Below are 14,656 nucleotides of genomic sequence, written 5' to 3' on the forward strand. Positions count from 1 at the left end.
ACATTTATACTTGAGTTTGGATACACAGGCAGCGGTTCATGGACGGCAGAAGCGAACCATAGTGAGGAAAGTTTGAAGAAAGAGATTCTTGTCCCTAGCGTTTGGATTAGGAATGCTTGAAGATATTGTTCTGGATGATTTGAACGGTAACCACAAAGCCATGGAGAAGTACAAAGGTGTTGAAACTAAGTTATTGCTGACAATTAGAGACACGACGTTGTTTGATTACGTAGAGCAGCAATCTAGTTACAGGTGCGTAGAAAGCTGCTCAATTATCCATATGTGGAGAGCAGACTAAGCATGTAAAGGAGCGACGTAAAAAAAATGGGAGAAAAGATAATGGTTAAGAATATTCAGAAATCAAGAGAAGCAGGAGAAAAGAAATTAGATGCAATGAATGTCACTGCTCTTTAATGGTTAGGTTCCTTCCTCGTCACAGTGCACTAATTCTACTTTTTGAAATCGAACCAGACAGACAACACGCCTTAGAATTACAGATTATTATTAAAGATTCACTTCGCAGACAATATTGCCCTCAAATAATATGAACCTAAAATATACAATACCTGTTTTTTTTTTTTTCTAATAATTTGAACTCAATTGTAACAGCTTAAAATATATAAATAAATAAATATTTCACGTCAAGACTGAAGATACATATTACTATACTAAACAATGAAACGTAAAATAACGTTTTTTTTTTTCTTTATCATTATAATGTTAATATTTGATTGCAGAAACATAAGTAGTACGTAAAGTAACAGTTATATATATATATATATATATATATATATATATATATATATATATATATATATATATATATATATATATATATATATATATATATATATATATATATATATATAATCTTGATTGTCAGAAACCTTAACACGTAAGACAACACTTTTTAATATAACATTAATATTTAATTGTAAGAAGCCTAGACTGATTCTTCACCAAGACATGTGGCGGAGAACATTTGACGAGGAGGGAAGAGTGGGGCTTTCAGTTCATCATTGGCGTCTGGTCAGGGGTTAGCGGCGCGTGGGGGTGGTTATCATGGTTGATCTGGTGGAAGAAGAGAGTTTCCCCAGCGAACACAAGCAGCGAGACGAGGTACCCTGGAATATTGGTGCAGGAATCGGTATTTTGTTATTATTTAGTAAAGTGCGTTGTGTGGTGATGTCTGGCTAGGGGCAACAAAATTTTTGAATAAAAACAGGACCCACTTAATGCCAGCTCCCGTATAAATGCCAGAATGGTAAAATAAGAGGATAAGTGTCTTGAAACCTCCCTCTTGAAAGACTTTAAGTCATAGGAAGGAGGAACTACAGAAGCAGGCAGGGAATTCCAGAGTTTACCAGAATTTACCAGTGTGTGAAGTGAGTTTTTTTTTTTTTTCTTAATGTGGTGAAGTTACGTGTTCTTCTTTATAAGTGTGATGAAAAGTTGAAGTTGTTTTTATCTAAATGTGATAATATAGGATGGTTCTCTTTGGTTAGTGTGGTGAAATCTGGTGGTTCACCTCTCTTAGTGATGACTTGTAGTTTTTCACTGTATACTTGAGGTGAAGTGTGCTGATTTTTAGCTTTATAAATTATCTATGTCATTTATATGCGAAAATGTATGAACCAAATTCTGATAAAATGCTTACAAAGATCACGTTATACACTGACATAAATTACTTTCCAATTATCTGGCTACAGATCATGTCTTCTGAAAAAAAAAAAAATAACAAAAAATATTAGCTTTCCATGTTTTTTTTTTTTTTTCTGTAGTTTCTTAAGTGCATATACTGTTCAGCTGATGAACGTTAAATGATAAGAAAGAAAAAAGGAACAAAAATAGCAAAAAAGATAACTAAAGGAAAAAAGAAATACCTGATGAAAGAAAGAAAAGGTGAAGGAGACGATAACGATGAAAAGGAAGGAGTAAAGAGGAACAAAAAAACAACTAAAGCAAAAAATAAATAAATAAATTTAACAAAAAAAATAAAGAATATGGTGAAATAAAATAAAGGAATTAAGAAAAAAAAGATAACATCCAACACAACCATAACAACATCCAGAGAAAAAAAAAACTCGAGAAAGAGAATACGAGAGACGACGATGCTAAAAAACACACACACAAAAAAAAGGAGGAAGAGAAAGAGGAGGACGAAGACAATGAGAAACAATATCATACCAATAGCCAGGATAACTAATAACCCCAGTATATCCTGCACACCGAGCGGCTTCACACCCTCGCCTCGGTCAGTTGCCGGCGGCTTTAAACATTCCTTGGAGTTCCCGAGTTGTCGCGCCAGCCACTCATCCCACAGACCTCCCTCCGTCAGCTTGAAGATTCTGTAGCGTGAAAACACAAACAAACGTAGCGGAGTTAGTGAAGAGGAGAGGTGTAGAAGATATAGTAGGAGAGGAAAGGTAGGCAAGAAATGAATAATGAAGACGAGAACTGATATGTGTGGAAATGTAAAACAAGAAAGATACGGGTGAAGAGAGGTACAGGAGGAAGAATTAGGAGAAAGTAGACTGCATCTGAAAAGGCAGGTGGGATGAAGAAAAAGAAGAGAAAAAGGAGACAGATGAAAAGGGAACAATGAAGAATGTAAGAACGTATTATAAAGTGAAAGAAAAGGAGGTATACAGAAGATAGCAATAGGAAAAAAATGTGGGGAGGAAGAAGAGGAAGAAAGATAAAGGTTACTCACAGCTTATTCGCTCTCCCTATCAAGGAGGAGTTGGTGGGGAAGAGCAATGAGAAACTCCCAATGCTGATGAAGGCGTGTTTCCCCATGTAGAAGTGACACCTGCCAGTCGTGCTGAGGAAAGAATGTACTGGCTGATAATCTCTGCCTCATCTTAGGTGGATTGTGTACAGGTTAAAACATACTTTTACATACAAAATGCTGATTGTGTCTTTAAAGGCTCTATGCTCTCCAAAAGATAAATAATAAATAAATAAATATATAACAAATAAAGAAAGAAACACATAAATAGATAAAATAAATAAATGCCTATATAACCTCATAAATAAAAAACTTGAAACTTCATAAATAAAAATTCGAAATGAGTACATATGACACAGTTGCGTGAATTACACTCAGAAAGGCGTAAATAATAATAAAAAATGGATGAAGAAAATAAATATTTCATTCATTTTTCAGTCCTTCATTTGTGGTAAGGATGTGAGAGAAGCGCCCACCTGAAGTCCCAGGCCATCATGGTCATGGTGGAGGTCTTGTCGCAGGCCGTGGCGAACTCCCCGGTTTGGATCTCGTGGCGTGCAGACCAGCAGCTCGGGATGAAGCCTGAAAATTCTGCGCCCATTTTCTGCATCGCTTTATCCTTGGATTTCTGAGGGCGGCGTAATGAGAGGGAGTGAAGAGATGAAAAGTAAGTCTAAAAGGATACAGGGAATGAGGAGTATTTCTTACGAAAGGAGACTGAAACTTTTGAATTTACATTAGTAAGAGAGGGGCTGGTTAAGATGGTACCTCATAGAAGTCTTTAAGTAGTACAGGGTATATAACGGGTGACGTGACCAAAAATTCTCAGGATCAATAATCAGGAAAGAACAAGAAATAATGGGTTCAAGCTTGAAAAATTATAGATATACGTAGGAAGATACAGGAAGTCATTGGTTTTCTAATAGAGTGGTAGAGGGATGGAATATCTCAGTAATCAGGTTGTTAGGGAACTTTAAAAGAAGATTTGGTGTATTTGGGGATGAGAATGATAAGTGGAAATAAGTAGGTATGTTCAATACAGCGACTGGCACGTGTATGGCTGACTTCCTGTGCGTAGATTCTTTTTTTATTTATTCTTTTTTATTTATTCATTTATTTATTTATTTATTTATTTTTTTTTTTTACATTTTTGTGTTCTTAAAAGTGAAGGGAAGATGAAAGAAGGGAATGCGAGTTACTTTTCCTCAAAAGGAGGAGATTAATTTCTGTGCATCAGCAACAGACAAGCCAAACACTCACCAGCAGAAAATTTTCCAACCCTCCATGCTCTAATTTCCAGGGCAGGCGATTCTGATTGGTGAGGTCGTTTATGGAGTCAATTGGCACCTCGATTTTGGGTAGCGTGAGCATGGCGGTGATGTTTCCCCGGTAGACAGACGCGATCACCAGGGCGGACAGGACCCACACCGTCACCATCAGCCGGCCACTGGCGTTTCCAGGCAGCCACGACGTTGCTGAAAAACCATATATTTAAAAAGTGACACAGTACACAGATTTTGCTTTGTTTGTCCAGGCTTAAAACAATAATGCCACATTAGTGATGTTTATAATGAATGGGTTACTACATAGTTGAGGGTCTTACGTTCCTGAAACAGCCCCTGGACGCTCCACATAGCCGCCCACGATACACGGGACGTGCCGCCACTCCCCTGCAGCCTCTCAGTGAGCCATATCATGCCCATCATGACCACACCCACCACTGCCATGCACACCGCCACCAGCAGCCAAACCTGGTCACATGGTGCTGGTATCATGTCTACACTACTTAAAAAACACGTCATGTCAGATCAATAAAACAAGACCAGTAGTTTTCCTCTAAGAGTACCTGAGGCTGGAAGGTCTTGATAATCCCGGTAGGGTCACTGGAGGCGACGGGCCGCTGCGACACGATGTAATAGGAGTCGTAGTAAAAGGTGGCGGTGAAATCTGCCACTTTCTCCCTCGATTCACCGATGAAGAATGGACCCAAGGCGAAGTCTGCCTCCTGAACGTGAGGTGCGAATGGATTTTGAAGGTTACATCAGTAGTAATAATAATGATAATGATAATAATAATAATAATAATAATAATAATAATAATAATAATAATACACTTACAATCGATAATAATGTTATGTTTTCACAATTGTTACCATTACCTCCATCACCACCACCACCACCACCACCGCCACTATTACTACTACTACTACTACTATTACTACTACTACTACTACCTCTACTACTACTTCTGCTGCTGCTGCTGTTGTTGCTGCTGCTGCTGCGTCTGCTGCTACTATATGTATCCTCGGTAGTATAGTGGTTAGTATCCCCGCCTGTCACGCGGGAGACCGGGGTTCGATTCCCCGCCGGGGAGGATTTTTTTATGATTTTTGTTTTAAGTAATATACTACGACTACCACTACTACTATTATCTAGCTATATAAACGGCTAATCAGTTTTATTTATACTTTTGTTTATTTCTTAAGATTTCCTGAGGATTGCTGGGGGAGCTAGAAATACTCATGTAATCTTGAGGAGTGACAGCGGAGCGCGGTGCGTGGTGATAGACGACAGATTGTGGCCCATAGTACCGGGGGTGACGGAGGGAAGGGAGTTGTGGTAGGTGATAGTACCGGTTAATTGTTTTTACTTTCACAGGTGTCTGGTAAGTAGCTTAAAATATTAAACAAATAGATTGATAAGTAAATAAGCAAATGTACATCCTCTGAATTGCTGTTCTTAAAAAAAAAAAAAAGTTAATTAAGATAATCAAAAACAGGATTGAGATGAGGGACTGATCTGAAGAAAGTACAAGAAAATCTACTGATGGCACTATGAAGTTGAAAAACAGAAAAAAAGTACAAGAAGGCTAAGGACCTCAAACGGTTCATACGGTTACTGATGTGTGTTGGAGGTGGCGGAGACTCACCTCCCTCAGGAGCATCCCCACCATGCCGTTGTAGGAGCCGTTGGGCAGCATGATCCCCCACATTCCATCAGAGGGACGCAGGATCTCGTAACTGAGGCCAAGAAAGAATTATATATTTACTCAAGATAGTGACGTCAGATCGTACAAAATATTAATGACAAAAACAAAAAATTAAAAAAGTATCGCAGTTATCTCCACGTCACCTTCGTCTTAATATAAAGCGGTTCATGAATCCATCTGTTTATCTATGTCCTATTTATAAACATGATGTCTGCTTTGTGACATCACTACTTGGGGATCAGTACAGCTCAACCGTGAAATCATATCGCGGATTTAGATAACTGATGAGATAGACGTGTGTTGAATGTAAGGAGAAATTTAAAAATATTCGAGTGTCTGATCAGTAAAAGTTGCTGAGATTTGTGACAATATCTCTTGCTGGGCTTAGAAGATCTCGAAAATCAAAGTTATATAAATGTGATATTTAACTAAGGAAATTTACTTCCCGGTATTCTGGTTTGTTAAGAAATATTATGCTAACTTTTTTATGTTTTTTTTTAGATTAGCTCGACATTTTTGGTGCATAATTATGACGGAGCTGAGTAGTTGCGCGTCATTATTAGTATGTTTTAAGTGTATTTAAGGGAGATATGATTGTATCAGGAATTCTTCACCTGAATATGTAACCTTGTGAGTGCTGAAGCGAAATCGTATTTTAAGGTTCAACAAATATATAAACGATTAGGTTTTCACGGGACCTCCTTATGCAATGCACTAAAGGTGTTTGTACTCCATCTTACTTTCCTTCCTTCTTTAAACACGGACACACACACACACACACACACACACACACACACACACACACACACACACACACACACACACACACACACACACACACACACACACACACTTTGACTGTCTTCTTATTTGCGATTTCAATCATTTCATAATCAAGAAATTGCCAAAATAGAGCCTGATATAAGCAAGAAAATAATACAAGAAAAGAAGAAATTAGAAACATCTGTTGCCTATGAAACTCAAACCCGAACAGCCTTTCATCTTACAAACGTAAAAATATTTTGTTGTTTGCAGAAGTTCACTACATAATGGCATAAAAAGGTACAGTGCAATAATTTTAATCCTCAGTGTCTTAAAGATTATCGGTGTGTCTTACATTGTTTGCACAATATGCCTTTAGGGAACGCTTTTCATAAAAAAAAAAAAAAATATATATATATATATATATATATATATATATATATATATATATATATATATATATATATATATATATATATATATATATATATATATATATATATGAACGTACAATAAAGATAAAGATGGAATGAAGATGACTCATATCGCCAGAAAGTCTTTCATATATCAAAATTCTGGTGATTTATCGTTTTTGTATTGGTTCTCACGTTATTGACACAAGGAAAAGAAATAAATCCTATAAAACACTTTCTTCCTGCCATTGTACAAAGTGTCGTCAGACTTTTCCTTCAGTGTATTGAAGAGGTTGTGACCTGTCACCAGTTCAGATCAAAACAACCGAGACAAAAATACTGCAGTGAAGAGTGCAGTGAAGAGTGTGGTTTCAATTGAAATGTCTCGTCTTCAGTGGGTGCGCTAAAAATGTGCCAGGGAAAAGAATGCAGTGTCCAGCGAAGGTGTCACGTAGTCATTTACATCACTTCTGTGTAGAATAGATGAACAATAAAGGTAAGGCAAAACAACGCAGCATCCAAGAAAGAGTGTAACGTTTCCACTCAGATCCCTCTTATATGTTTTTTTTTTTTATGTAATACAGAATCGTAAGAGAAAGTAACGCAGCGTACCTCGCTCCCAGAACGCGAGAAAACTCATCCAGGAAGTATTTCATGGGCCCTTTGACGTCCAGTGTACCGTTGTGGTGGAGGAGCGTGGTGTAGGGCACCCACTGAGAAAGAGAGAGAGAGAGAGAGAGAGAGAGAGAGAGAGAGAGAGAGAGAGAGAGAGAGAGAGAGAGAGAGAGAGAGAGAGAGAGAGAGAGAGAGAGAGAGAGAGGGAGAGAGAGAGAGAGAATAAATATGAAAACGATTCCGACTTATTATAATCATAGAGTTAACAGCATTATATCCGCTTGTCCCTTGGCCCGCAGGTGTGTGCACGTCCCGCCCCACCCCGCCTTACCTCCTCGGCGGCCACCCTGATCACAGGACTGAGCTGAGTCATGGAGACGCGAGTTGCCTCCGCCGCCACCTGCGCCGCCTATCGCCTCAGACCAAATGACGGAACGGCGTGCGTCCCTAAGTGATCCTCTGCTGGTGTGTGTTCAGTGTTCGTCCCGCTGAATAATGAATGGTGGTGTAAATTAGAGGTTATTTATTTACTTGTGCCTTTGGGCTGTGGGGTTTGTGGGGTGTCTTCCCTGATTGCTTTACAATACATACAAGAACAGCCTTTTTATTGCTTCCCTTTTGTTCTCCAGCGGGTGTGGCTGAGGTGGTTGCAGGTCGTTAGGCTAGTGTGACCTTTGCTTGGTTGTGGAGTTGTGAGCATTTGATAAAGGAGTTTGGCGATAATTATGGCAAAATTGTTACGCATGTCTCTTGCCTCTGAATTGTGAAATGAAAGGCTCTCGGGGCTTCACATTCTTAGGCAATAGATGTTTCCATCTTTTTATTTTCTTGTATTATTTTCTTGCTTATATCAGGCTCTATTTTGCCAATTTCTCGAACTTGTGTCTTTATATATATATATATATATATATATATATATATATATATATATATATATATATATATATATATATATATATATATATATATATATATATATATATATATATATATATATATATATATATATATATATATATATATATATATATATATATATATATATATATATATATATATATATATATATATATATATATATATATATATATATATATATATATATATATATATATATATATATATATATATATATATATATATATATATATATACTCGTATATATATATATATATATATATATATGTGTGTGTGTGTGTGTGTGTGTGTGTATCTGTATCTGTCTATCTATCTATCTATCTATCTATCTATCTATCTATCTATCTATCTATCTATCTATATATATATATATATATATATATATATATATATATATATATATATATATATATATATATATATATATATATATATATATATATATATATATATATTTATTTATTTATTTATTTATTTATTTATTTATTTATATAATGCCATTGGTTTAGTAGCGCTCTTACATAATAAAATGGACAAATTGACTCGTGGCTTTTAAGACAACCACACTCCACACTTCAGAAAAGTAGGTTCCAGAATGTTCCAGGGTATTAACAAATTAAGGCTAGCAAGTTTATTGCACAATTCCAGAACATACCAGTTTGTTATTAACTTTGACTTTAATGTTATTTGCATTACGACTTAGCGAGAAAGAATTCATTATCAGGAGGCGGCAAAGCCATTGCGTTATACAGTGGTGATATAAAGACACTGGTAAGTATATAAATTCTGTGTTAGACAGGGTTTGAAACGACGCGTTCTGCTGACTATATTTTCACTGTAATCACCATCAGGACGAGCGCAGCCATGTTATTTTTTTCTTTCTGTGAATTTAGGGAAGTGCTGCACATATACAAATGAATTTATGTTATGTTAAATATTTGCACAAAAAAAAAAAAAAGAAAAGAAAAATGATCGAAAGTCTGTTACTCTCGTAATCAAAAGCTTGCCGCGCGCTGGCTCTGATGTGAAATCTTTTCTTACTTGTTCCTGGAAATCATCACCACCGTCGTTATTAACATATCAGTGATCACGTATCACAAAGCTAAGGTGGATAAAGATTAAAAGATTCTAAAATAAGATTTTGTATGTATTTGCATTTTATTTGTATTCATAAAGTAGTACATCAACAAATGAATGATTATTCGAATGTGAAAGAGAATCTGTAATTGCATAAAGTGGTTTCTGGACGTAATGAATTACATTTTTACTTAATAAACATGTTAAAGTAGAATTACATTTTTACTGAAAATTTCAGTCTTCATATCTGCAGTACCGTGGTAGTATGAAACTATACTGTGTATCTCTGGAGAGCGTGATTTCAAAAATATCTGAATTGCACTCCTGCAGTGCTTGAAAAGTTGTGGTAAATTTATATTGGTACATAACAGTCTTCAATTCAGCAGCGTTGTTTGATGGTGGTCATCGGAGGTCGGAATCGAGAGATCACGTCGTCAGGACCGGCCTGTCATCAGCAGTTCGCCCACAAAGGCGAGTGTAGCGAAGCTCAGACCTGCAGGTGATGAGAGAAAAAAAAAATCTGATTTCGTTAAGTCTGTAGTAATACATTATATTTGCTTTTAGTTGGGTTAAGATAAACACTGATAAGTTGTTTGCTGGTGTTTTTATGATGACCACGAAATATGACATGGAGTTATAAGTTAAGATGATTGAATTTGCCTCGTATGTCTTCTTAACTAGTTCACATTATTGAATTCAGCTATTCTGAATATCATTAGTGTTTATTACGGGCAGTGGGACGGTGATGCGCTAGACTTATAAGTGGGTGGTCGTAGGCTGCAATTCCCGGCTGGGTGGCGGCAATGTGGGCTTGTCTCCTTTACCACAACAACCCCCGTTTGGAGAGTAAGCCGAGGTGCTTACTCTCCAAACCCAACAAAGACACTCTAAGTCAGCTTACCTTTCCCCTTAGTGTTATTCAGAAGAGGCTTTTTCTTGTTACGGAATCATGCAGGCCAGACAAGAAAGTTATCCATCCATTCTGTGCTCACCAATATACATTGTCTGTCCCTCCCCCATCCACTTTTTCACCCATCTTCTCACTTTCTCTCTCCTGTCATCCACATGCCGTCCATTACTCACTAACCCTCCACCATCCACCATCCACTCATCCTCTCAGCGCCTTCAGCACAGCTCACCTGCCTACTGGCTGCATATTTACAAACGTGCATCAATCATAATTCCTCCTCCACCACCTACTTTGTATCCATCTGTTACACATTCACTCACTTGAAACCACCAATATGATTCAATATCCATCTGTCTTGCACTGATGCAGTATAACTCCATCTTCATCCGCCCTCCACCTGCCACCCACCTGCCGCCAGCACCAGCAGCGGACCGAGCAGAGTCTCCAGGTTGAGGGGCGCAACACCCTCCTGGCGGTCCAGCGTGGGGGACCTGAGGCACTGCGGGGTGCTGACGATCTCCTGTCCCAGCCAGTGGTCCACCAGACCCGCCTCCTTCAGAACCCGGATTCTGCCACAAAAAGCACTCTGGGTTACTCTACGTTTTTGTTGAAGTGTTCATGTAGTTTATTCGTTTTATCAAGTAAAAAAAGCTAAACTTTTGACTGTAATGTGAGTATTTCGTCATTAAATTTGAATAATAAGAGATCATTTCTCTGATCAAAATATTACTATTTTCACTAAAAGATTTGAACTAGTCAGTCACTTATTCTATTCTTAGTTATGTCTCAAAATCATGCTCTATATTTCGACTAGATCGTCTTATTTTGTTTAGTGAGAGGCCACAGCGGGCAAATGAGTAACAAGTGAAGGAAATATTCTCTGCAGTAATTCTCGTGTGGTTTTTTGTCTGGGTGTGCGATGTGTCGTGACTCACATGCCGTTTGCCCGTGCAAGGAATGAGGAGTTCCTCTTGAAGGCGACGGCCATCCAGGCGCTGGAGTAAACTTTTTCCTTTGCGATGTAAAGGTGGCACTCCCCGGTGGTGCTGCAAGGCAAAGGCACGACATGAGCTGCCTGCCCCTCGCAGCCTTGCTGCACAACACGTTCTTCTTACTCTCACCCATATACTGCTTCCCCTTACTGGTAAACTACGGAACTCTTTCAGTTTTATCCCTTCTTACGATTTAAACAGTTTCAGGTCACCAGGACACTCTCAGAACTAAATTGACCAATCCATTTGGGACGGTATTTTTTTTTTTTTTTTAGAAAATTGGCATTTTGGCAACCTTTTTCTCCATTTTTCCACTGTCTGTGCCTCCCCACATCCCATTTTGCATGGAAGGGTAATAATGAGAATAGCGCCAATCACAAGTGTGGCCTGTCACTGAGCCAGGGAGGAGAGGCTCACCTGAAATCCCACGCCATGGCTTTCTTCATGGTAGTCTCATCGCAGATCGCCACGAACTCCCCGTCAACGATGGACTGCCGCGCCGACCAGCAGTCCGGGAAGGTGCCAGACGCCCCCGTCACCACCCGCTGCCGCACTGGTTCCCCGGATTCCTATAGGAAGAGGGACTCACACTCAAGGAATTATAGTGAGAAAGATTAACTAAAGCATTGTAAGTGTAGCCAGGGTGTGCTGGAGGGAATGAGCTCTGAAGCATCAAGCACCAACCCCCTCAGCTGATTTACTTATTTATTTATTTATTTTTATTTGTTTATTTATATTATTTATTTATTTATTTATTTATTTATTTTATTTTATTTTATTTATTTATTTATTTATTTATTTATTTTTGCGGTTACGCCTTGTCCTAAATGATGCATGGGCTGCATGCAAAGCACTACTTTGGAGGTAATGACGGAGGCGAGTCACAAAGTTGCCATCTATCATCCCCGCCATCCCTCAGCAGGAACACTCCCATCAAGAACCGATACCATCAAAAACCGAGGCGTCATCGACCCCGCCTCCAGCCTCCAGGGCAGGTCGTTCTGCGCCACCAGGTCTGCGAGGGAGTCAATGGGGATGGTGACCCGCGGCACGGTGAGCATGGCGGTGAGGATGCCGCCGTAAGAAGACATGAACACCAGGGACGCCAGCAGCCAGGTGGTGACCAGCACGCGACCTGCGTTATCTTTTGGTAGCCATTCGGATCCTGTAGAAGGAGGAAGAGACGACAGCGTCAGCTTTATAAAATTATCATCTCGACATTGACACGCAATGAAATATAAATTAAATAGTGACAAAGGAAGACCTTGTCTGCTTAGAAGGTGACATGAGGTGCCCCTTCCCCTCCTAACATTAAAGCGCCTCGTTCACTTTCATTAAATGCAAAACTAAGTAGGCTTTAATCAATCCTTATCTTGACCTGTCATTCGTAATCGGTTAGGGAAACTTCTACAGTCATTTCTAACGTGAGTTAGTATTTCATCACCATCTTTTTTGTGCATATGTAAAACGCCCTATATACTACTCAGACTCCTCGCTCACCCCCAAGATAGTCCTTCAAGAGGCCAGGACTTCGCCACACTGGTCTGGGCTGTTTAGTTGCGTAAAACTCGCACAAGATGCTCGTCTGTTGCCTGGCACATTGCATTCAAATGTATCACACTTTCGAAAACTTTGATTCACAGTGCATTCAGGACCTTTCGCGATCAGAAAACTTGCGTGGTGGAAAAGTCACCCTGCTTGTTTCTCTCGAAGTTGTTGCTCGCACTGGTCAATAATTCATCTTAACTCGCCTTCTTGTGTGAGCGCCTTCAGCACCCAAAGCATGGTGTGGGATGTGATGTTTTTGATGACGCAGCCAAACAAGCGACTCTCTGCCAGCACCAACAGGATGGTGGCGGAGCTCATCGCCGCCATACTCAGCGCCATCAGGAGCCACACCTGAGAATGTGATCAACACCTTTAGTATCTTACCCGCACGAGCGCCACCAAAGGATAATTGAACACCAGCTCCTCACCTCCATCGTGAAGGCCTTCAGAAAGCCCCCCATGTCCGTCTCCTGCCGTGGCCTCTGCATGATGATTGCCTGGTTCTCGCTGGCCAGTGGGATGGCGAAGTCACTCACAGCCTCCCGCTGCGGTGTGATGGTGAATGGGCCCAAGGCGAACTCCACCTCCTGGAGGAAACGAGATTGACGTTAGGAGCAAAACGTCGCCACTCTTTTATGAATATCAACAACACCCCGGTCTGTATTGCCACCGCCGACCCAGTGCCACCCACCTCTCGGTGCACCATGCCCATCATGCCAGACCAGCTCTTGTCAGGCTGCTCGGCTCCCCACAGCCCGTCAGGAGGCCTCACCAACACATATCTAAGGTAAAGAGAAATATTCCTGCGAAGTTAACATTGCCGACAAAAAAGTCGCTTTGAGTAAATACTGAAGGAAAAACTATTACAAAGGTTATTTGGGTAAATTCTGTTGTAAAATGAAACGCTGCACTCGTGCTTTCACAATACACACAAACATCTTACTCAAACATCATAATCTGTGCTAGAACTTCCATGAGTTTCCCGGTGGGTCCCCCCAGAGTGATGCCGCCGTCTGGCTCTGACGTGACCTTCGTCCAGGGCACCCACTGGGGTCGGGGGGGGAGAGGTAACATCATCAGTGAAACACATTAGCAGCATTAACCTGCTGCTCGCTGGCATCATTACGGTGAACGCCTCACTCAGTCAATGAACAAAGGCTGTGTATACTCAATATATTGATGAGATTATGTATTCATTTTTAACTTCAAACTGAATTATAAGTTTGGAACAATTTTCTACATTTCAAAGATGGCAATCAATTAAATTTTTTCCTTATTTTTTGTGTTGTTTTTTCTAGCTTTCTTCACGTCTAAGTAGAGTCCACCGGAGGTCACAAGACTGACTCACCTGTTCTGCCGCCACCTTGATGGTGAAGGTCCCAGTGCTCATGGCGAAAAGTTTTCACGCCGCGACACTGCCTGCCTGCGCCGCGTCACTCCTGCTGTCATTGGGCAGAATCGAGAGGTTCAGACAATGATCGCGGAGTATAAAATATGGGAGTTCACTGCGTGTTCATGCAAAGTGCTTCAGGGAAGTCAACGAAAATGTAGAGAAAAACTAAGGCAGAGAGTAGACGATGTCTGCTCACTGAATGGCTGGCTGGCAATGTGCTGTTTCTTTTGTCCCACACGAAAGGGAATCGATCTCAACCTTGTTCTTTTAGACGTTCGTGCAGGTAAGAATGTAATAGCTACATTAAGA

General features: G+C 39.7%; 4 protein-coding genes and 1 non-coding gene across 5 annotated transcripts; 1 reads left to right on the plus strand and 4 right to left on the minus strand.

Annotated features, from left to right (window-relative positions):
- Nucleotides 1-954: 954 nt before the first annotated feature.
- Nucleotides 955-2,822, minus strand: LOC135088927 (uncharacterized). Its single transcript, XM_063983989.1, has 3 exons — nt 2,714-2,822; nt 2,188-2,348; nt 955-1,124 (listed from the first exon to the last, which is right to left on the minus strand). Exons 1-3 carry the CDS (start codon nt 2,797-2,799, stop codon nt 1,009-1,011), a joined length of 363 nt encoding a protein of 120 aa, XP_063840059.1. The 5' UTR covers nt 2,800-2,822; the 3' UTR covers nt 955-1,008.
- A 312-nt stretch (nt 2,823-3,134) lies between these two features.
- On the minus strand, nt 3,135-8,293 carry LOC135088928 (glutamate receptor-like). The gene is made up of 7 exons (XM_063983990.1): nt 7,841-8,293; nt 7,507-7,607; nt 5,660-5,750; nt 4,578-4,736; nt 4,335-4,482; nt 3,992-4,206; nt 3,135-3,359 (listed from the first exon to the last, which is right to left on the minus strand). The coding sequence occupies exons 1-7, from the start codon at nt 7,880-7,882 to the stop codon at nt 3,174-3,176; spliced, it is 942 nt and encodes a 313-aa protein (XP_063840060.1). The 5' UTR covers nt 7,883-8,293; the 3' UTR covers nt 3,135-3,173.
- Trnad-guc (transfer RNA aspartic acid (anticodon GUC)) lies at nt 5,033-5,104 on the plus strand. Its single transcript has one exon. It is a non-coding gene; the product is annotated as a tRNA-Asp (tRNA).
- A 1,300-nt stretch (nt 8,294-9,593) lies between the features above and the next one.
- LOC135089254 (uncharacterized) lies at nt 9,594-12,514 on the minus strand. The gene is made up of 5 exons (XM_063984703.1): nt 12,354-12,514; nt 11,824-11,975; nt 11,350-11,460; nt 10,823-10,983; nt 9,594-9,997 (listed from the first exon to the last, which is right to left on the minus strand). Exons 1-5 carry the CDS (start codon nt 12,495-12,497, stop codon nt 9,939-9,941), a joined length of 627 nt encoding a protein of 208 aa, XP_063840773.1. The 5' UTR covers nt 12,498-12,514; the 3' UTR covers nt 9,594-9,938.
- A 275-nt stretch (nt 12,515-12,789) lies between these two features.
- Nucleotides 12,790-14,520, minus strand: LOC135089255 (glutamate receptor U1-like). Its single transcript, XM_063984704.1, has 5 exons — nt 14,303-14,520; nt 13,898-14,001; nt 13,646-13,736; nt 13,383-13,541; nt 12,790-13,305 (listed from the first exon to the last, which is right to left on the minus strand). The coding sequence occupies exons 1-5, from the start codon at nt 14,342-14,344 to the stop codon at nt 13,144-13,146; spliced, it is 558 nt and encodes a 185-aa protein (XP_063840774.1). The 5' UTR covers nt 14,345-14,520; the 3' UTR covers nt 12,790-13,143.
- Between the last annotated feature and the right edge of the window lie 136 nt (nt 14,521-14,656).

Source organism: Scylla paramamosain, chromosome 32, assembly GCF_035594125.1.
Source record: "Scylla paramamosain isolate STU-SP2022 chromosome 32, ASM3559412v1, whole genome shotgun sequence".
NCBI classification, from domain to species: Eukaryota; Metazoa; Arthropoda; class Malacostraca; order Decapoda; family Portunidae; genus Scylla; species Scylla paramamosain.